The following is a 23,154-nucleotide window of genomic DNA, read 5'->3' on the forward strand; positions in this document are numbered from 1 at the left end:
GAAAAATCTTTGGCTACAACATGAGATCAGACATGCCAAGGTATTGCTTTAGTAAGGATCGGGGGTTTTTTCCAGTTTCGAGTCTCTTTCACAACTTCTCATCCAAATGTAAAAGCCAATAAGCTATTTGGAGTGCCACCAACAGAGAGGCAAGCTATGAAGTGTATATTCATAGAGCAGCATTGGTAGGTCTCAAGTAAGAAGTAAATCTTGTAGCACAAGTCCTGTGTATCACAAGCCACTCTTGTTGACTATGGCTCCGGTTCAGGAAAGCATTTAAGCATGTGCTGAAATACATCCCAATTCAGAGGAAGTATATGCTTGACTTTAAGCATGTTCTTAAGTCCTGATGGTTTCAATGGGACTTAAGCACATACTTAAGTACTTTCCTGAATAGGGGCCTATAACAACAATAATAAATTTGCTGTGCAGCGTTTTAACTTTGCTGGACTTTCTCTGAGATTTCATTTTGCTGGGAGAAACTCTAAGCAGCAGCCTTCCAAGGGAGGGAAAGATAGAGCAGAACTATATTACTAAGCACACACACACATGGAAATGGACCATGTGCATATATGTCAAATAAAGATAGAGCATTTGCTAAAAAGACTGTCAGGGTAGTAACAAAACAAAAAGGAAGTGGTGAAATTCTTTAGCCAGCTCCCCAAAAGCCAGCCAAAATGTTGTCCAAGTCTGGCATACATACAGACATACATTATAGATGCACATAAGCTTAACATGGTCTGCACTGCCGGCCAATTTGAAGGGAGCTGTCTTGTTACCCCAGGTTCAAACTGGCTGAGCATCACATCAGTGCAGTAGAGGATCTCAGAGAAGCTGTCATGGTACTTTTCAGATCTATGCAGTTTTGGGAGAGATGTGTTGCGTGACAGATGTCTCTTGAGACATTCAGGATTTCCAGGAGATGGAATTGCAGGTTGGAGACCCAATGGGAATCAGTAGTTAAGACATGACAAGTATTTTCTTCAGATTTGGGAAAATCATTATTTTCCAATTTTTTATATTCACACGAATGGCAGCGTGGGCAGGAAGCGATCAGTCCATAAAGGTCAGCTTCTTCCTAGGCATCCTTTCGTGATGGATTAGGATGCTCACAGTTAAAGATCCATTGACTAAAGATGGTCCATAGGCCTGGTGCAGAGCAGATTCCTCAGCTGAGCTCCTGGTAGCAGAGTAGCTACATACACAGTGATCAACCTGTACAAATGAGTCTTCGTTTTCCTCAAGGGCTTTGTTAGAGCCATTGGCTACTGCACATGTTCAGCATGTTTTGCTTTGAAATAAACTTTGTGACACCTGTGAACTCCGATCAGTCATGTTCAGTTTGGATTTAGAAAACTACAGACTAGACACAGGTAAATAATCTCATCAAGTGAAAATCATTCATGCTATTCCATCACCTCTTCTGGTTTCTTTAAAGAACCAAAGGCGCATGACTTGACAAACACCAACAGAGTAGAAAAGCACAGATTGGTCTGACATCCTAGACCAAGAAATTATTTTGTTGCAGATCCCTTATTTATCATTGTGTGTGTTCAACGTAATGAGAAATTGATAGCAGAAAATAAAAGGAAGTAGGAACTATAAAGAAACTTCCTACACCAAAAAGTATCTATATCATCTATATCTATATCTACATCTATATAGCTATATCTATATCATCATCTATATCATCATCTCTATCTATATGAATTAAGGCTGGCACAAAAATGTGGTTTTTATCCAGGAGACCATGTTCCAGCATGCCCTGCTGGTGAGGAATTTCTGTATACCAAGTCTGACTTTCACGTGGTAATGTGTAAGGGAAAAGCCCCCAGAAGAGTGAAAGTCATTAAGTAAGATCAGCAGTACTGTAGAGACAAACTACATATGGCATGTCTTTAATTTATATTCTCTCAATGTCAGCAAAATACTGCCTAAAGGATGGGTGGTAAATGGAGGCTGACATTTTCAAAGTGGCTAGCAGTTTTAGATCCTTTGAGACAATTCGAAGGCAGCTAAGTTCTCACAAGTATCAAGTCTCTACACTTGGAAAATCAGGCCATGAGCCACCCAGAAGGAATGGCTGTTTTTAAAAGTCTTAGTAAGAATTTTCTAGATCTGCTTTGAGAGTATCACTGACTGTAAGCTTCTTGAGCAACTAGACAAAAAGTTAAGATTCTTCCACTGGAAGAATATTCTTTTGAGGAGCACACTTGGAGTTTGTCAAGTAACCTGGTGGAGATGGGCAATAGCTTTGACCATCCCACCTTGGAAATATGCCTAGAGTCCTGGTCTGTGGCTCCCCCCTGCAGTCCAGCTGTAGCATGGGCAATGTGCTGGGTCCATGCAAAGCTGGAAGAGCACAGGGTCCCAACCCCATCGTGCAGCTCAGCCAGGGCTCCTGGCTGCCCCATGGCCCACCCACCAGACAAAATTTCCTGTCAAAATTACTGACCCTATTTCAGCTTCGCTCCTCACAGAAAAACCTCAGCTTCTCTTCAATAACGCTGTGAAGGTTTCAAAATGTGGGGTTTAGACTTAGAGCAAAACCTTGAAATTCTTCAAAACCCAAAATTGCCATTCTCATCACAGCTCTTGTTAGCAGATTATGCACAAAGTTCATGGGCTTCTGGACATAGTGGACTGGAAATATATATGTATCTGTCTTGGCTTGATGGACAAATAGCAATCATCCTTTACACTTCTTCCTGAGCCTTTCCCAACCTCATAAAACAGTTGTGCTCCCATCACTCACCAGTATCATGGCACAGGATTCTGTGCACCCACATTAGCCACTGGATGTAACCACAGAGAACAGCTTTTAAAAGCTTTGCTTATGGGGGACCCATCAATAAAATATTGTGAGGTACCACAGGAACAAGAAAAGATCTCAAGAAATGACAGGTATACAAGCTTAACATATAAAAGGTACTGGACAAATGATTAAACAGTAAGCTCAAAAGTGCATGGGGAAATATAAAATTGATAAAGAAAGACAATATGGACTTTCAGTAGCAAATGGTTCTAAACCAAGCAAATTTTGTTCTCTGGCAGGGTACCCAGCACAGTGAGTAGGAAGGAAGCAGCAGTTATCTAGAAGCTGACTTCCATAAGGTTTCTGACAGAGATTCCAGACCGTATTTTCATAAGCAAAACAGGGAAATAGCATGAAATCTCTGCAAAATGCTTATATAAGTGATTGAAAAAATACTTCTGGACTAGTAATAATCGAGTTTGCTGTTAGTCTAGAAACACATAACAAATAGAGGTACCATAAAGGTCTGCAGCAACATGAGTCATATTTAATGTTTCCATTAGCAAAATGGAGGAAGGAATAGACAGAACCTTAAATTTCCTGACAGCAACAAACATAGAGATGTTACTGTTATTTCCCAGGAGAGGAGCAGACTCCAGAGTGATGCTAAGGAATTTGAACAAAATATGTGAAATTACTTAAATGGAATTTAGGAATGTAAACCTCAAGGTGTAAGATGTAAGAAGAATAAAATCTAGTGTACAGATGCAGGGTGAGGAAAGCTGGTGAGGTTTTACAAAGGAGGAGGCTCCAAAGGAGGTTTTACATAAATCACAAACAACTGCAACAACTTAGTGCGATGTACATGCAATGTTCTACCACTTCATAACAGTCTTTAAGCATATATAAGACTATTTTACAAAGAGGATGATGATCCATTGTTGTTCATGTCCACGAAGGATAGGATTAAGTATTTTGCTTAATTTGCAACAATAAATCTTTAGGGGGAAAAAAAATCCAGTGTAATTATAGGACTAACAAAACACAAAGCAAGATTTCTAAGGAGGTTGTGTAATCTGCATTAGCGGAGGCTTTGCAGAACTCAAAAGAAAATACAGCTGCTAAAACTGGTCTCAATTTATTGCATCCTGTTGCAGAGAAGATGCATAAGATGCTTTAAAAATCCCTTCTTCTTACATCTTATACCTTTCTAACAGTGTATATTAGTGACTGACAACAAAGTTGTCCTTGCTGTCAGTGCTATATGCTTGATGGCACAGACCTTTGCTTTCCTCTGATCTGCACAGAATGAAGTCTGTCCCCAATGCAGTCAGTGGGAATTTTGTCCGTGACTTCGATGGGGCCAGAATTTCACTCCTAGGTTTAATGGCCAGACGGGACAATTATAATAATCTTTCCTGACCTTTTGCATAATACAAGCACAGAATTCACTCAGCCTGGAGCCAACATCTTGTGGTTGAACTAGAACATATGTTTTAGCTTTTTCAGAGTAGACGTATGCTAGAGTGGTAGTAAAATCCCCTCTAGCGGTGTGTGTTTGCATTGCAGGGTGAAGTTCTCCCATGGAAGTCGGCCACAATCACATTTGTAGGATTTTGCTAAGGTAGACAACTTGCCCCACCACTTCTATATGTTTTGGTTTGGGGGTTGGTTTTTTTTATCCATAAGTTGCATTTCTATATGTTGGTTTAAGTGCTGCAAGGAGCCTTAGTCACAGAATTTGGGGAATCCACAGCAGTACTCAGAAAATGGTCACAATTTTAGTAAAAGTCAATAGAGACGCTCAATCAGCCACTCCTTGGTTATATTGGATACAACGGTGTACCTCATAGGAAGAGGTAAGCACTTTGAGCAAGAAAGCCACAAATCCTTTTTAAAGGCAAATAAACTTATCCTGAAATATATTCATACTGGATGGCTGTTCATGCTCTGCATATACAGAATGCAGTGCCTACATTTTGGAAACTTATGACTCTAACTTCAGATTCTGTTTTTGGCCTTTTGGTGCTGCACCTCTTACTGGATTATACCCTTCTACACTTGATCTAATTCCATAACAATCAATATTCATGCAAAATATTCCCACTAATGACAAATATTCCATTGACTTTAGTAACAGCAGAGTCACACTTCAGATTCACTAGATTCTTTCAAGTAAGTGGCTAAAACCATGAGTCATTTTATGGGCTCTGGAGACAGAATGTAGGAATTAATCCGGTTTAGCTATTCACAAAGCATCAATTATAACTGTTTCAAATATTGATGATTCTATATCCTGAGAGCTGATTAGATATATAAAAAATCATTCCCCCAGGAAAGCTGCAGAAAATAAAACGAGAGATAGATCATTGTCAAAAGGTATCACAGGCAATGCAAATTATAGTCAAATTATTCCTGTTCCTAGTTGAGATCAGGTGCAAATAAAGGAGTCATTTCTCCAAAGCAAGCTCTACGTGGAGCTCCAGTTCTCATTACCAGAATCCTGCTTTCAGGTTTTCTTGTAATAATTAAATCTGTACGCATCTGGAACTTAAATGTCTCTTAAAAATCTCTGAGCCAGGGACAGTAATCTGGTCATGTAGTATATTCTGCAAATGTTGATAGATTGCAGCCAAATTTCCATACCTCTAAGCAGCATATCAGACTAACAAATAATAACAGCAGCCAGGTGCTGAAAGTTAATGCTGAACCTGAAATCAGATCCGAGCTGAATTATTTATTGAAATTCCATGACTTTATTTGCACTATTAGAAGAAAGAGCCACTTGCAGGCACTGCAAATAAAGGTCTGAATGGCAGGGTCTCATCAACACATCAGCTGACCCCACCGCAGGCCATAATCTGCCTTCAGTGGTCTCGTTTTGTATCTTAATTAACATCATAAAAGTACTGTTCGTAGGTGACTTTAAAAGGGATGAAAGAGCAATCAGTATCTCCCAGGCACTATCCTGCACTGCGCAGGACTTGTTCTCTCTGTGTCCTTTTGCCTCTCCAAAGTTCACAGCGCTGGAGAGGGTATGAGAGCAGTGTCGCCCCAATGAGTGTTTACGACTTCCAGTGAAAGCAGATCAAGTTGCATTGCAAAGGAGCAGCACAATGCAGGCTCAGGCTAGCCTTTGGGTTGATATTTACATCTCGGTACGGCTTCCCAAAGCAACCCACAATACCTTCAGTAAGCTCATTATTTATCAATACAATGCTACCAGCAGTTGGACCAAACTTACGGACTGCCATAAGAATACAAATGCAATATAAATGATTTTTATAGTTCCCATACACTCACAGAGAGATTATTACAGAGTTTACTGATCAGGTGATATTTTTTCACCTTTAATATTTTCTTATTTGCCAAAACTGCTGTATTTGTTTGTCTGGTCATTTACACAGACATAGAGTCAAATTTAGGCATTAAAGGGGTAGTTTTTTCTAATAGCCATTTACAAAGGAAGGGAATGTGAATCTCTCTGAATACTTTCTTAAACAAGAAACAGCCAGCCAGTTCTGAGTTTGTAAATGTAAATACCTGCAATGAAAACAAGAATCTGAGACATAAACACAGCAAGCAAGCATTCCTTGTGACTCATCTAAAAGCAAAACAGGTTGCATTTTTAATATCAAATGCTTAAGAAAAAAAACCCAAACACAACAAAAGCTACTGAGAAATTCTGAATAAGTGTGTATACAGGTAGAAATACAATTCATAAGTATTTTAAGGTACAGACTTCTGAAACTAATGCATGATAAATGTAAATATTAAAATCATTGCATCAGCAAGTGGAGTTAGGATCACAGTTCTTGTCTACTCACTGTGCAAGTGCACAATGATTTCTGAAATCTCTGTGTCTATACTGCTTGGGTCAGTTTGGAGTGCTCCAGTGATGCTGCTGTATGAACTTCCAACAGGAAACAATTTTCACAATTTTCTCAAAACATATTTTAACTTGATGCTTAGAATGAATTTCCTTTAATTTCATTTATCCTATTATCAGCAGAAAAAGCTTAATTAAGTTTAATTCAATGCTATTTATAAACATAAATCTTACTTCTTGTCCCTTTATACAAAATCTTACTTCATTATGCCATTGCAATTTTCCTAGCATCTCTTCACCTCTTACTGTCCTTTTGTTCTTGGGATCCTTAACCATGATGTCTATTCCCAGTATCATCTTTTTGTTTTCTTCTTATCACTCCTGAGTGCCTCTCTCACACAGGTCCCTCATGCTTCAAGTGGACCACTCTCCAAGAAGACCAGCAGTGAACCCAGCATAGTCATACAGCAAAACTCTTCTCCATCCTGTTCTTTCCTATCATACCTGTCTCAGAAGCAATCACTGACCTTCTCCACAAATCTTTCTTGCTCATTCTCTACACCCTTCAAAAATAAAATCATTTTCTTAACTTTCTGCCCCTCATCTCTCAGCCACACACTCTGTTCACTGGCTTTGCTGACCACGTCAATGATGGCAACACTGAAATCTCCTGTCCCTCCCCCTGACTGCCCACTCTATTTCTCTGACATAGTCACCCAGCTGCATTATTAAAATTAAACAAATCCCACTTGATATGGTAGAAATGGAATGTGAAGCAGGGATCATGCTCTGTAAATACCTTCACCCATTTATTATTGTGTTCATATAAGAAGATGCCACCTTTTCCTCCTCTGAAGACAGTCTCCAACCAAAATCTGTAAGTCATACAATTGTAGAATCATAGGTTGGAAGGGAACTTAAAGCTCATCTAGTTCCAAACCCCTGCCATGGGCAGGGACAACTTACCCTAGACCATGTTGCTCCAAGCCCCTGTGTCCACCCTGTTCTTGAACACGGCCAGGGATGGGGCAGCCACAGCTTCTCTGGGCAACCTGTGCCAGTGTCTCACCACCCTCACAGGGAAGAGCTTCTTCCTAATGTCTAATCTAACCTAAGTCAAATCTTTATTCTGCTATCCTCTGGCTTCACAATCCTTTCATGATCTGCAACACTAATCACTGGCACTCTTAGAAACAGATCCTTTCTCACAGCTTTTCCTCTCCCAGCCTTAACAAAATCGACCTTCTTGGTCCTATGGTTGTTTTACAGGAAAACATCCACTTAATGGTCACTAAAATCTGTTGCTACAGTTTAATCTGAATACTCAGATTTGGGCTTATGGGGCCTGGATTTTGTGCTGTGGTAAGAACACATTGTACTTCCTATGCCATGCTCGTGCTTCAGACCTAGATGTTATTCTGGATGGATTAGAAAGAGATTTTATGCTACCAATCTAAAATCTTTCCAATCTTCATCACCATTTCTATACATTTTATATTTACAGATTTATATTTTATATGAACTATTTTATATTTACAGGTTTATTTTTTATTTACAGTTTGTTGTGCAATCTGTTAAAGGGCATGGTCGATCTATTTCCCGGCATGGTTAATCAATTATAATTCACACCTTACCACCTTCTGGTGCTCTTAGACAGGTCGTTAGGCCTAACCATCATATCTAGAGAAGGGCTAATTCTCACCCTGCTTCATTTAAGAAGTTTCTCTGGCAGAATTTTGTTTCATCCTGTGCTCCTGCACAGAGAAGGCAGCAGTTTCCATTTTCAGACTGTCACAGAGCTGTTAGCCTGCGCAACTGCAATCTGCAGAATGCCACTTGAACTCCATCTGCTGAGCACCCATCAAGGAAAGCTTATCGATACCTCCAGGTTAATGAAGCAATTGAGAAACTAGCATTTGGTAAGAGAATATCTGAACATTTTATGAACATTTGTGTACAGCTAGGCCAAATTCACTCAAGTACCTGGATAAGCTCTGAAGAATTAGGTATTGTTTTCATGCTCACTTACAATTCTCTCTGAAATTGAGGTTTTTCCTATTATTGTGAAATGCCAAGTGCACAGGTGGTTCTTGAAGAATAACAAATACACAGAAATCCTATAAATTCACACTTCCAATGAAGAGCTAAGCATCAGTCAGTACAAAACCCCTCTTTTTGACAACATGGCACAATGTGATGACTACTAACTCCACTCACTCACAGATCCTGGATATGGCTTTACACAAATGTTAAATAAATATTTAAATAAATAATTTAAAACAAATGAAATATTTAAATAACTTACAAAATATTTTTGAAAATAATTCTCAGTGCCCAGAGTGGAAGAGATGTCCAGGCATTAACCATGAAAAGCCCTTCTTGCCCATGGCCACTGCAGCAAGGTGCTGCCACATGTGCAGACAGGGCTGGGAACAGTAGTGAAGGTCGAGGGAAGGAAGCATTTCCTTTCCCTGGAAAAGAAAATCAATGTTTCAAGGTTTCTCTCTTTGTCAAGGGAGTGGGGCTGTGCTTCCTTTAAGTTCCCTTCCTGGTCACACACTTCCCAGGCTCTCCAAGGTTAAAGCTGAGTGGCTGTGCACAATCAGCACTTTTTAAACTTATCATTAGTATTATTCTTGTAGAATCATCTCTTTTAAGGTAAACATCAGACCATCAGGCCATCAGGCAGAGATTATGCTCAGCCCAATAAGAGGGTGAGGTGTTCCTATACACATACATCATAGGCCTGCTGGTTTCAGCATACCAGGATGGGCAGATAGATACCTCCCAATCTGAAACAAGTCTTTCTGCATGCATGTTCATCTGCCTTTATTACAGGCTAAATGCTGTGAAGTAAGACTTAGGGGGTGTATAAGGAAATATCTACTTAGAGATAAACTAAACCCCAAAAGATTACATTTATGCACTCTGCGGAGATCCTTGTAACTCTGTCTTGGAGTAGGGTGAGTATTTAATACAGAGGAAGCAAAAGATCATTTCTGAACCTCAAACAAGATCCAGCTGTAAAACTGGATCTAGAGCTTAATGGGGGGACTCAGATATATTGACTTCAAGAAGAAAACAAAACCAAAAATCTGAAGTTAGAGCACCTCAATACAAGAAAGGACAACTCAGTAAATCCAGGCAAAAATACTGCTCCTTGTCAAACTGCATGGGCAAGTCAACAGTCAGAGAGGAAATGTAAAATAACACCATCCAAATGCCAGTGGAAGTCTGAAAAAAAGGCTTAATAAGAATGGGATTTGGAGCACCAGGGCCTCTTGGCATGTCGTGAACGTTTAAAAGAACTGGGGACAGAAAACCAACTAGAACTGCTACTCTGAGGCAGCTGTAACCTGCAAGAATATTCCATGATTCAACCCCTCATCATCCAGGAAAAGCTTTTTTAAAAATGCTATAAATAAAATAAATGACTGAGACAGGTCTCCAGTTGCACACTGCATCAGCAGCAATGGCTCATCACAAAACACAGGACAGTGAAAGAAAATCATTTCCTCCCATGATATGCATTCGTATCTGTTTGAAGCTGCCCATTCAGCAGCTAAAAGCAAAAGGAAAGCAGTAACACAACGTGCCTGTTGACCCACACAAATTGAATCACAATCTAGAAAAACACCAGAAACAATAGTGGTGATCCATGGGGGCTGGTTTCTCTGATTTCCACTAGTTTTGGACAATACACAGGTACAGACACACACCAGCACCCAAAACAACAATAGCTATGTGCAGCGGGTGGCAAGGTTGAGGATGTTTATTTAGCTGTTAAAATGTTACGGCGAGGATAAGCTTAGCAATTGATCTAAAGAAGCACCTGCCTGACCTGAGGATTAATTGAGTATTTTTGAGGAGCTAAACCACAATGCTTGAGTAGCTTTTGTAGTCATTCCTCTATGTAAAGAAACAAGAAGGAATGCAATTTAGCTGGAGAAGCTACCTGGCTACACAGATATCAAAATGGATGTTGGTGAAAATTTTTCATAAGAAATTAAGCTGAGGCACACGGATGTGGCATTACTTAGGCAATGACAAAGGGAATTCAGCTCTCCTATGTCCCTGTCTAGCTCTTCCTTCATCTCAGCCTCATGGTCTGACCTGTAATGACAGAGCATTCAGAGCCCTAGCCAAGCCGGCAGCTCCTCAGCCTTTGGAGGCCTTTCCAGTGTCTGGCCCTTGCATATCCAGACAAAGATAAACAATCACATATTTAACTACTACCTGAACTAATCATATCCCATCATCACACCCAGGACACCAAGAGATATTGTAAGAAAGGCATGCAAGCAGCCTCTGAACATTATTTCTATCAGACTGGCTTCCACCAAATTTGTGCTATCTTTCAGAGACATGGAAATCAAAGATTTCTTCTGTGCTTAAACCAAGCTCTGTTCTGGTTTGACAAGATATCCTCTATTGCAACGCCTTCCTGGTTTGTAGATTTTATGGCTTGTTTTTCCTTCATTGACTTTAGCTATGTATGTTCCATTGCAGCGTATCTAGTCTTGATCTGAACCAGAAGAAGAAAGGGCATGACTTCTTTGATGGTTCATTCCAATGGTTAATCACCTTTACGATTACTATCACGCTTATGTCTAAGTTGACTCTATCTCACCTTAACCAACTATTAGTATGTCTTGTTATACTTGTTATCACTATATTAGAAAGTTCCCTACAGATACATTAAATATTGCACTCAAGTGCCATTTGGTCTTTTACTTCAATGAGAAAGACTGCTTTAAGGATCTTTTAAGCCTTAAAATTATTCTTCTTTACATATTTTCCAGTATTACAACACACATTAGCCCCAAGTGCATTTAAAATAGCCAGCGAAAGATAATCTAAACCTTGACCCTCCCTACTAATAGCAAAGGAAACAAAAAATAAGAAAGCATAGTTGTGACTAGTATAATTTGTGTATTTATTATGAGAGTATTTAGTGTGAATTACTAGGCAGGTGTGGCACAGGAACACTGAATCAGTCCTGCTGAGTGCTAAGTTAAAAAAAAGAAGACACAAGAGCTGTGCCTAAAGGATGGAGCATAGGACCAGGATGGTCAGCTAGTGCACCATTAAGTCAGACTAAAGCAAATGAAAGTAAGCTTTGGCCTTGAATGTTAGGCTTTGAAATACTTGTTACATGAAATCAAGCACATACAGGTGAATGCCACGGGCTTCCGTCTTCTGCTCCACACACAAAATTAATGAGTATCAAGAATGAGGATTGAGAAGAACAAATTATCACTATCTGAGCAGCTTCATCCTTAATATAATGTCATTTATGCCAAAGTCCCTATATCAGGGATAGGTTTGACTCCTGTCCTACTGAGGTATTAATTGGTTATTACAATGCAACCCTCCTGAAATACATTTCAATTAGTGCTTTATCTCAATTTTATGTAGAGTCACCAGTAATACGTATAAAGGAGCTATTTCAAGGTATTATGGCAATCAGGTGCATGGGAAAAAAATTGGATTAGCCATGCTCCAGATATACAATACCTCTCACGCGGAACTTGAACCAGGGTTCTCTGGGGATGAATACGGAAATCATGGGGATTAAGACACTGGTATAAACTCACTGGTATGAGCCCAAATGCATGTGAGAACAAGCAGAAAAAAATCCAGAGAAGTTGCAGAATAAGGTACTCCAGAAGATACAAGACCCTAAGAAGGGAAAAGGAGAGTAGGGAAGAGTGGACAGGGTGCCAGCAGAAAGGAGGATTGGCTCAGCTCCCGCGAAGGCAGCTAAAATTGATCTTCCCACCACACCACTACTTGTCTGGGTACAGTGTGGTGCTAGCACAGCTCCACAAACTCTGCAGTAGAGCTAGCTCATGTCCAGACACTAAATAAAGCACCCAATGGCCTCTACTTGAGAGCAAGTATCCCATTTCCTCTGGTTTGATTTATTTTATGTCCAGGAAATTGAGATTTTCAATATATTTTGCAAGGAGACATTTCTACATTAGAGACCTGAGCCCATCATATATTCCTCTTCTATTTTAAGTGGTGTTCAGTATGCTGTACTGGGATAAGGGTGAAGAATGTTCCCTGCTCCCACAAAGTGTCCACATCTGCTGGAGAAGGACTAGTTATCAGCATTTTATCAAGGAGAGGCTGAATAACTTGCCTTGGCTTGCTGAAGGAGGCAGAAAAGCAAAAAAGTAAATAAAAGTCTTGCAAGAATGTAGGTAGAAACCTACTAATATTACGGAGCTTAACACACTGCAAAATTTGTATGGCAGGACTTTCACATAGTTTGATTAGAGCTGGAGTAAAAGTAATTAAAAACAGAGTTTTTAATGGTGGGACCTGTTGCTGTAGCTTTGTATTAAAATAAAGTATTGAAACACTGATTTTGGAAAATCCAAAAAATGTTGACTGGAATTTCGACAACACTGAGGCAATTTTAAGATGGCAAAACGTAGCAAAAATGCTATGGTGCTTTATAGCACTGTAGCTCAGGTGCTGCATGTCCCAGTTTCTTTTCTGAGCACATCTCTCATTAGCTGTAGCCATGCAATTTCTGTGGTGCACCAGTCACTGAATCAAAGAGGAATCTGTGTAATATCATGGAAGATCCACTTCAGCCAGTGAACACCACCATTAAAAAGGATACATATAAAAAAGGAAAATCATAAACACTCTAAAAGATAAGTTTTGAAACTGTGATTGAGAGGAAGAGAATAATACTAATTTTCAAAGAATCATTTAAGAGTCACAGAAAACATCCTGTGGACCTCATTCTACATTTACGTGTGAACTTGCAATCAGGTTGTGTAGCAACCAGCAATAACATGCTGTAAACGCAGTCAGGTACAGAAAGTTCTACCCTTGGGTATTATTAGATAAAATTCCTGGCTTTGGATCTGAATACATTTTGAATTACTTTTGTTGTACTGTAATAATTTCCAATGCTTAAGTCTAATATAAAAAAATCATGCCAGGAGAACATGATGCTGATTAAACTCATCAGGCCCACAAAAATCTCAGATTTTTTTAACTCATAGCTCCAGATGTAAATATATATCACTGGTTTTGCATTTAGATGAGCTTTACCATGTGTCAGCAATACACAAATGCAAACAAATGGGGAGGCCAAGGAAGGAAAGGGAATAAGGAACTATTTTGGACTTTGTCCATGTTAAATTTTACTGTGTCAAACAAATCACTTTGAGCTATTTTCAAAGTATTTACTATAGCACCTCTGGTATCTGCTCTGATTTCCTAGTTCATGTAAGATTTATAGATTTGAATACGAGAACAAGTATGAATCCAGCACAAACCCAAACCATTCCTTATTCCAACTGATTGTCCCTATGACTTTGAGTCAGCCTTTGCTGAATTAAAAAGATAATTGAATGCTTCTGTTATTCATGTACAAAACTGGCACTCAGACTCACAGGCCTATCACATCCGTCTGACTGTTAAAACGAGCAATTTGAAAAATCTTCTACCTGCAAAATGGAAATGCTAATGTTGGTGTTGCCTCTGCAGCATCGTTGGGATTGTTCTGCTGGTATCTGCCAGATTTTGAAGAATTATGGGTCATACAAGAACTAAGTAATATTGTTGCTGTAATGATCAATATGTTCTCTGAAACAACCCTTACACAGTCTTCCATCAAGATATATTTGACATAGCCAGGTGAACTGATCCTAACATTACACTCTGGAGCACAGGCAGATGTACTTCCTACTGGCTCTTTTGGAAAGGATCCCTGTGTATTTTTGGGATGTTATGTCAAATGATCTCCGTGACATTTGCTGTTCGGGAATAGCCACAGCAGAGCCATATATTGCCAATAACAGTTTCCTGGGGACACTTACTGAAGCTTTACTGTCATCACTGAGCCATGACACAACAACCTGTGAGCCTGATGAGATATGTGCTGCCGGAGATGGAAAAAGAGCAATATGCAGCTAAACATAGAGCACCAAAAGCATACTGGTGCTGATTTCTAAGTAGAAGCAATAAGAATTACAAATATCGCCAGTTTTTCATGGTAGAATTAAACCACTGTATTTACCTGGTTTGACTATGAGGCTCAGAAAAGCTGTAACAGAGGAAGGAGGTACTAGGTGGTGTTTAAACAAGATCTCAAATACAGTTAAGCTGGCCTAACTCTGCTGCCTCTGAACTCAGCACTACAAACTTGACTGGCTTCTATGGCTATGAGATGTAACTCATCCTGGACTTTTCTGAAATCTTATCCATTTGAATCATGTATCTAATTTTAAAGGCATTTAAAGAAATAAAGTTTTGAATGCTCAACAAAGCATTTGAATGTGTTTTATTTTAATCACATGTTTTGATCACATTTCACACCGATACTGATGCTATCAAGCTCAACAAAAAAGCAGGTAATCACAGACATCTATATAGGGAACAAAACCAAATGGTGGCAGGTAAGGCTGTCATTCACCTTTAAACATAAACTAATGAGTAGATCATAAATTTAGGAGACAGTTGAAAATCCCTTCTTAATTTGAGATCCAGTTTCCCAAGCAATCCTAAAAGTCTTCCAAACTAGGCTCAAGGTGGCAGGCATAGTGAATATACCCCTGCCAAGTCCTTTTATACATCTGGCCTGCTCAAACTGTTCACTGCCCACCTCTAATATTCCCATCAATGAGGCACTTCTCTCGATGCAAAACAAAATCTGCAAACACTCAGAGAGAAAACAGACACAGACATACAGACTCTGTGCTGTATAATTCAGGCTAAAGCTTCTTTAAAGTATTGTTTTTCCTTACCACAAGTTAAAATGAGCAATTTGAGATTTTAAAACATTCACTAGGCAGCTATTTGTTAATTTATTGAAATATTTTAATTATATAAGATTAAAGCAAAATTAGATATTACCAAGATGGATGTTTTTCTCTTGATTATTCTCCTAATTATTTTATTGAAAATGCTCAATAGAAAGACCAGAGAAGCAAATGTCAGCCCAGGGAGCATTTCCCTGATTTAACTGTGTCTGTAGTGGAGCTATTATTTTGAATTGCTATTAATTTGTGATTCAATTTTAGGAAGCCTGACTCTCTTTTTATGCTCATTATAGATATATATATATAAAGCCTCTATGGGCCTCAACCCAGTCACTCATGATTTGAAATGACCTAAGCAAGATAGAAACTGAGCCAGCATTACACTGAAACACCTGAGCCCCCTGAATGGAGCTTATGAAACACATTTATAGATGTTTAAACAAACCCAGTAAAACTATTTTCCTCTGTATTACCATTAAACCTTGTAAATTTGGTAACCTCAGGACCAATGCACAAGGCCAGTACACTAGAAGAGGAGACTTAGTCTGCTGATCCTATTTCCTCACCAAAGTAAGAGACATGAACCGTGGTGCCCACCCCTGCTCGACAGCTCTGAACAGATGAGAAATGCAAGGTTGATAATAACCCCTGTGCTCACACCACGTCCAGGGTGACTGCTGAGAAGTGCCAGAGGCTGACCCACTGTACGCTATAAGGTGGCAATGATCCTCTTAAAGCATGAAAGGTTTGGCCAACCTCATGACCAAGGATCCAAAAAAATGTTATTGTTGGTTTTTGAGCACCAGACAGGTTGAACCAGATGTTTCAGTATCACTATTCTTCCTTGTGCGTTTCTCCCTTTAGTATTTCCTCTTTACCTAGAAAGTTTCGCTGAATGTAGGAATGGTTTTGTATGGAAGCCAAAAGCGGAGTTCATAAAACCCAATGAAATACCCAGATTTCCCAAGAGACAAATTCAGTTTGTACTTTCCAGATCCAATTCTGATTTCTGCTCTTCTCAAGGGCCATCTATGAAGCAAATAAATTACAGAAATGTATTATTATAATGGGTGTGGCGAGTTGACCCTTGGCTTGACATCAGGTGCCCACCAAAGCTACTCTATCACTGCCCTCCTCAGCTGGACAGGGGAGAGAATATACTGTGAAAGGCTCATGGGTTGAGATAAGGACAGGGGGAGATCCTTCAACAGTTACCATCATGGGCAAAACAGACTTGAGAAATCTGGTTCATTTATTACCAATCAAATCAGAGCAGGGTAATGAGAAATAAAATTAAATCTTAGAAACACCTTTTCCCTGCTCCTCTCTTCTTCCCAGGCTCGACATGACTCCTGAATTCTCTACCTCCTCCCCTCAGCAGTGCAGGGGACTGGGAATGGGGATTGCGGTCAGTTCATAACATGTTCTCTCTGCTGCTTCTTCCTCCTCAGGGGAGGACTGCTCATGCTCTTTACCTGCTCCAGCATGAGGTCCCTCCCACAGGAGACAGTCCTCCATGAACTTCTCCAACGTGAGTCCTTCCCGTGGGCTGCAGTTCTTCATGAACTGCTCCAGTGTGGGTCCCTACCACGGGGTACAGCCCTTCAGGAACAGGCTGCTCCAGCGAGTTCCCCACATGGTCACCAGTCCTGCAGCAAACCTGCTCCATTGTGGTCTCCTGTCTTCATGGGGCCACAGGTCCTGCCAGGAGCCTGCTCCAGCACAGGCTGCCCACAGGGACACAGCCACCTTCAAGCATCCCCCTGCTCCAAGGGGGTCTTCCATGGGCTGCAGGTGGAGATCTGCTACACCATGGACTTCCATGGGCTGCAGGGACACAGCCTGCCTCACCATGGGCTGCACCACGGGCTGCAGGGGTACCTCTGCTCCACTGCCTGGAACACCTCCTGCCCTCCTGCACTGACCCTGGTGTCTGCAGGGCTGCTGCTCTCACATACTGTCATTCTTCTCTTCCCCCAAATTACTCCTTCTCCCCTTCCCAAATACACTATCCCAGAGGCTCTGCCACTGTTGCTGGTGGGCTCAGCCTTGGCCAGCAGCAGGTCCATCCTGGCTCTGTCAGACATGGGGGAGCTTCCAGCAGCTTCTCACAGAAGCCACCCATGTAGCCCTCCCACTATGAAAACCTCACCACACAAACCCAATGCAATAGGCTGAAAGGTTCCTCTTAAATTCTCTCTGCCAGTTTGTAAAGTCATTATTTGTTTCCATAACCCTGAAACTCTGAAACAGAAATGAGTTTTCTTATCAGAGAAACGCTTACGTTAAAACCACAAGAGCCCTAATAGCAGGGAATGAATGATTGTTTGTACCAACCAGGAGTTACAGGTTGTTGCCAGGAGTAACATTTGTACTTACATCTTCCTTCCAGGCTACATTGCAGCAGGTCACCAAAATCCAGACCAGGGTTAGTGCAAAATCATCTTTTGGCAGGTGATTTTAATAAAAATCCAGAAAATGCACAAAAAGAAACCCCAGAATGCATAAAAGTCTTGCACATCCCTGGAATAATTTCTGGGATCATTGTGTCCAAAGGTGAGGAGAAGGGCAGAAACACCCTCCCAGCAGCAGCAACTCCTGGGCTTTTGATGGAGCACCCTAAATCAGCAGGATGAGTGCTGTGTCCTGGATAGCCAGGCTCTCTGACTGACCCACTCATTCTGTGATCCTCCCATATGGATTTTAATAGGCTGAAATATTACATGTAAAAAGAGCACTATTTCAGTTCAGTCATTATGTTCAAGTATACAGGTGCAAGATTGCTAGAAAAAACTGAAGATACCGTCCAACAGGGTGTCATTTATACAGAAGCATTTTGCTTCACCAGGCTAATTAAAATCAACCTGAGTTACAACAAGTTGGGTTATGCACTGAGCCGGTGCTACCTCCCGATGCTCACCTCCCCAAGGCTGCTGCCGCCAGCGTCTCACTCTACCGCACAGCAAGCCTTTTCCTCTGGCAGCCTCTTCCAATTCCTTGTCAAACAAGTTTAGAGGGGGAATTGGAGCTGGGGAGTTTCGGTGTTCACATAAGGCCTGCTCACACAAACTGCAGATCTGATTAAGGTGGCACCATCTCCCTGGCAGACCTCACTGCTCCTCACCTCTGCCCGTTCCCACCATCAGTCTGCTTGTGTCCTGCCCCAGATTTGGGGGGGTTACTCTCAATAAAGCATCTCTGGCAAGAACAAACACTTGTTCACAGAAAGATCTCACAGATCCCGGTTAGGGCACTGTTAGAAAAAGAGTAAAATCAATGGGGATGATAACAAGGTGTGATAACCACTTAACCTGTCTGTGCCAGAGCAGCTCAGCTGTGTCCTGGTGGTGCCCAGCCTATCTGCACAGCTCAGGAGATAGCTAACATGCATTAGGTTACAGCATGGCTCTTCTGTTTACAATCATCTCTCTACTTGTCTCTTTAAGTTTAAATAGAAAAGCGAAATAGAGCAATTGTGTAACACCTTTCTTTTTTTAACCTGAGACAGAAACTGCTTTTATTAGAGACTCTATGGCTGGTGAAAAACAGCCCTTTCTGGTTTATTTGTGTTTGTGGAAGATAGAGTTTCCTCCAGGCCACATCTCCTGCCCTACATTTTCTCACTGATCTCCGCATTTTCCGGCTGTGTGTTCATTCAAGGATGGAGGACAGAACTCTTTTCCTTGAGTAAAATATTAGCTCCACAAAAATCAAGTGATGAAATGCTCATTAGCTCAAACATCTCCTGATGTTTGAACTGACCTCAAGTATGGTCCAGCATATTTAGATTTGCCACTTGTCCCAGTATCTTCCGCTCATCCAGAAATTGTCACCTTCCAGTTCTTTCCAGCTTTAAACCAGAGTGTCTTCTCATTTGCAGGTTCTCTCCTGGACCAGCCTTCCTTTTTATCTCTTCTTGTAATATCACACAATCACAGAATGGTTTGGGTTGGAAGGGAGCTTAAAGCTCATTCAGTTCCAACCCCCTGTCATGGGCAGGGACACCTTCCACTAGACCAGGTTCCTCCAAGCCCCTGTGTCCAACCTGGCCTTGAACACTGCCAGGGATGGGGCAGCCACAGCTTCTCTGGGCAACCTGTGCCAGGGCCTCAGCACCCTCACAGGGAAGAACTTCTTCCCAATATCTAATCTAAATCGCGCCTCTGTCAGTTTAAAGCCATTCCCCCTTGTCCTGTCCCTACAGGCCCTTGTCAAAAGCCCCTCTCCAGGTTTCTTGTAAACCCTCTTTAGTCACTGCAATCTGCTCTAAGGTCTCCCTGGAGCCTTCTCTTCTCCAGGCTGAACAAGCCCAGGTTTATCAGCCTGTCTCCATAGCAGAGGTGCTCCAGCCCTCTGAGCATCTTTGTGGCCTCCTCTGGACTTGCTCTGACAGATTCATGTCCCTGTTGTCTTGGGGACCCCAGAGCTGAACACAGTACTGCAGGTGGGGTCTCACGCGAGCAGAGAGATGTCATGCTCCAGAAAAAGTTCCACCTGATCCTATTTCTCTTACATGCTCCTATTTTGCAGCATTTTCTTCATCTCTTGTTGGATGTTCTTCTCCTTTTTTATTTTCCAACGTCTGAGCTGTATAACTTGTACACTGGTTACATTACACAACTTTTTAGACTTTAAATTAAATTAATGGCACCTTTCCAAAACATCAACAATTGCAATTTTTCAACCTAAGTGGAAAGTCTGCAGGAAGATACCAATTAATTCCTTTGCTCCAGCTCTGCAAATTCCGAGTTTTATGTGAGAGTCTTTATGCAATTCTGTGACATACATTATGCAGGAAGTCACACTACTAAAAATGTTCTTTCTGGGGTTATAAATCTTCAGGTGATGGCATGGCTCACTTGAATGCAGTGCAATTTTTTTCCAGTACCTTATGGACCCAGAACTTCATGCTGTGAATCTAAGCAATGACCTTCACTTTAACAGCTGATACAGTCAAAGAACCATATATCACAAACACCCATATCAGCCTCAATAAAATAGCGTGGGCACTAAAATGGATCAGTAGCTAAAGGTTTTCATTCCAGAATACATTTGTGATAACAGAGTGGCAAACAATCCCACTAACCTATTTTTAAGCCCACAAACACCTCTATTAAACTCACTCTGGTAGAAACAGCTTGTAGGAGGCAAAATGTCTGGATGTATGGACCCATGCTGGTCCATTTTAACACACAAAGGATCTACTGGGCATTTATGAACCAGAAATTCTTGTAAAATCTCTTTGCTAGGGAAAAAGACCTTGATGCTGGCTCTGTCAGAAAGGCTGCACCTGAACCGACTGGTTTTGGAAGATGCGTGAAGAGGCCATGTATACATATGATGGATGTGGCTGACATTTCAACTTACAGCCCAAAATATCCATCAGGGAGTACAAAGCAATTATGTAGCCTCAACAGAAGGGAGAGGCTGGAATTTGCTTTCCCAATCATTCAATATTCGGTTTACAAAGGGTCTGATGTCACTCTTGTATATTAATAATAATCTTATTGATTTACAGGGATGATTTAGGCTCTGAGAGACCAAACACCTGCATTTCATACGGGCATAGTGGATTTCAGCCTCAATGTACATAGAGCCTTTGAAACATGCTCTGAACATCAAAAAATCTGAGCTCTTCACTGGGACAGAGTTTGCATGAAGTTTGCTATTTAGTAAGATTGTACATGTAATGTGCTTGAACTGTGCCACTGATTTTAATGGTAAGATTTTATTAGCCCAAGACCTCAGATATACCCAATTTGAGACATTCTGAAATCTTACCATGTGACAGATGTACTTATTTTTCTATATTTTCATTATATCAGTTTCTGTTCTCAGTTACTCTTGTGTAAAAGTCAGAAAGAGCTTCAGGCTGAGGAAACTGAGAGTAAAAACTGATTTTTCTTTTTAATTTGTTTGGGTTTTTTTTAGAGAAAAACACAAATATACAAAAAAGTATTGCAGGAAATAATCAGAATACTGCCATCTTATCTCAATATTTTTGGGTTTACGATCCATTAGTGTTTCAGACCTGACAGCCTCTGCCAAGGTACCAAGTCATGGTACCCCTCAGCTCTTTATGCTTTCCTCCCAGAACTGGAAAAGGAAGTCAGGATTCTTAGTGGCTAAACTAAAAAGCCTAAAGTTAGGACACAGCACATTGCAGGCAGCAGGCTAAGAATAACAGGACAAACTCAGGAGGAGAGTAATAACAACAAAACACAGTAACTCTGGCTCTCCCTCCACAACATTACCTAATTCTAATGTCATGAAGGAGAAAGCAGTACGAACGTGTGTGCAAGAGATAACAGGCTGTCAAAGCGCCGCTTCCACTCAGCACCAGAGAATTAAAGTTTGATTATTCAGTAGAAGCTGAGCTGATCCAAGAGTCACACCAGTGTCCAGTTCACAGTGCAACTTACCTTCACAAAGAGCTCAATTTCAGGATCCTTTCCTTCCCCATTAGCAGCAACAGAGTCTGTCATTTTTCACCCCAAGGCTACCGGCTGATCTCCCGCTACCAAGTGGCAAAAGGAGGTTTCAACTGCACAGCGGGGGCTTTCCCTTCCGAACAGCTCTCACAAAGCTCTTAAAACATCATTTGTAATGATAAGGCTCAAGACCAGAGGAGAAAACAAGTTTGCAGCTAATAAATAAATAATAATAATTAAAAAAATAAGAAACGGCAGGCAGCAGAGCAGCAGTCCCTGTTACGGCTGTGTAGCTCTTCAGAGCAACAAGTGCTGCTGTGCTCTGGTACAGTATCCTCATCTGTCGGAGCTGCAGTTCTCACTGCCTGCCCAAAATAGCCCAGAGCATAAAAAAAGAGGGTGGGGTTAACTCACAGGGGAGGAGACAAGCTCCTGGTACCTACAGCAGGATCAGCCTCTGAGCAAATAATTCTGCTCTTCCCCATTTTCAGCGTTTCTGTTGTTCCCTCCCTTATTCTACAGCTGGGAGCAGCGGTGATGGGAAGAGGGAAGTTCTGCGTCAGGCTGGTTTCATTGTTTTAAGCAACAGTGATGTTTTTGCCTTCTTTTATAAAGGGCGTTTGTCCTGCTTCTGGCTATTCAAAATCCTAATACTGCTACTGCTAAGAAAGGTAAGGAAAAAAATAGCCTGATTTCCTCTCCCTGTGCATTAGCTGTTGCAATGGTCCAGGAGGGTGCTCTGCCTTGGTGAAAACCCCACGTGTGGTACAAAGTGGTGCAGAACCCAAAAGTGAATTCTCTTAGGTGAGAAAAGCACCCATGGTGCCACCACTCCTGTAGGAGTTCAGAAGCAGAGGAACGGGGTTACAGAGGAGAATGAAGAGCTTCAGGGCCCCGGTAAAATAAAATATTTGGGTCCCAAAAGTACATCTCAGTGTATCCCTCAGGGTGCTGGCTGTAGAGGGGGGGACAGGAGCCCAGGATCTTAAGGTTCTTTTCAATCCTAACTATTCTATGATTCTATGATGATACGCTGGGGTGGAGTACAGAATAAAACTTTCAAGGGCCTCAGCCTGCTATTGACATACTGTTGTCATCTATACTCCCTTTATACTCCCTTCCTTCACCCTGAATTCCTTGTATGACTCAGAGGTCACCTCACAGCAATCCTAAGCCAGAGGTGGCATGCCATAGAAAAGCCTGACACAGCTCAAAGGCATGGAGGAAGGGAGTGCTGGCACAGGAAGGGAGAGCAGGCAGAGGCAAAGAGGTTGGTGGGACCTCCTCCTCATTGCCATCAGTGCTGGGGAGACTCCATCTCCACTGCCCTCTGCTCCTGCTTGGGGACCA

The 23,154-nt window shown here is 41.2% G+C and overlaps 1 protein-coding gene across 2 annotated transcripts in view; it reads right to left on the bottom strand.

Annotated features, from left to right (window-relative positions):
- Positions 1 to 23,154, bottom strand: part of CLIC5 (chloride intracellular channel 5) — a 69,935-nt gene that overhangs the window by 28,287 nt on the left and 18,494 nt on the right. Inside the window, exon 1 of one of the 2 annotated variants that reach the window (XM_010020333.1) lies at positions 21,796 to 21,858. The exons of the other annotated variant lie outside the window; for it this stretch is intronic. Coding sequence (XP_010018635.1) covers positions 21,796 to 21,858 — 63 coding nt within the window. Of the gene's footprint in view, positions 1 to 21,795; positions 21,859 to 23,154 lie in introns of those variants that run through there. 2 annotated transcript variants of the gene reach the window in all.

The sequence above is a fragment of the Nestor notabilis genome, unplaced genomic scaffold (assembly GCF_000696875.1).
Source record: "Nestor notabilis isolate BGI_N333 unplaced genomic scaffold, ASM69687v1 scaffold4148, whole genome shotgun sequence".
Lineage (NCBI taxonomy): Eukaryota > Metazoa > Chordata > Aves > Psittaciformes > Psittacidae > Nestor > Nestor notabilis.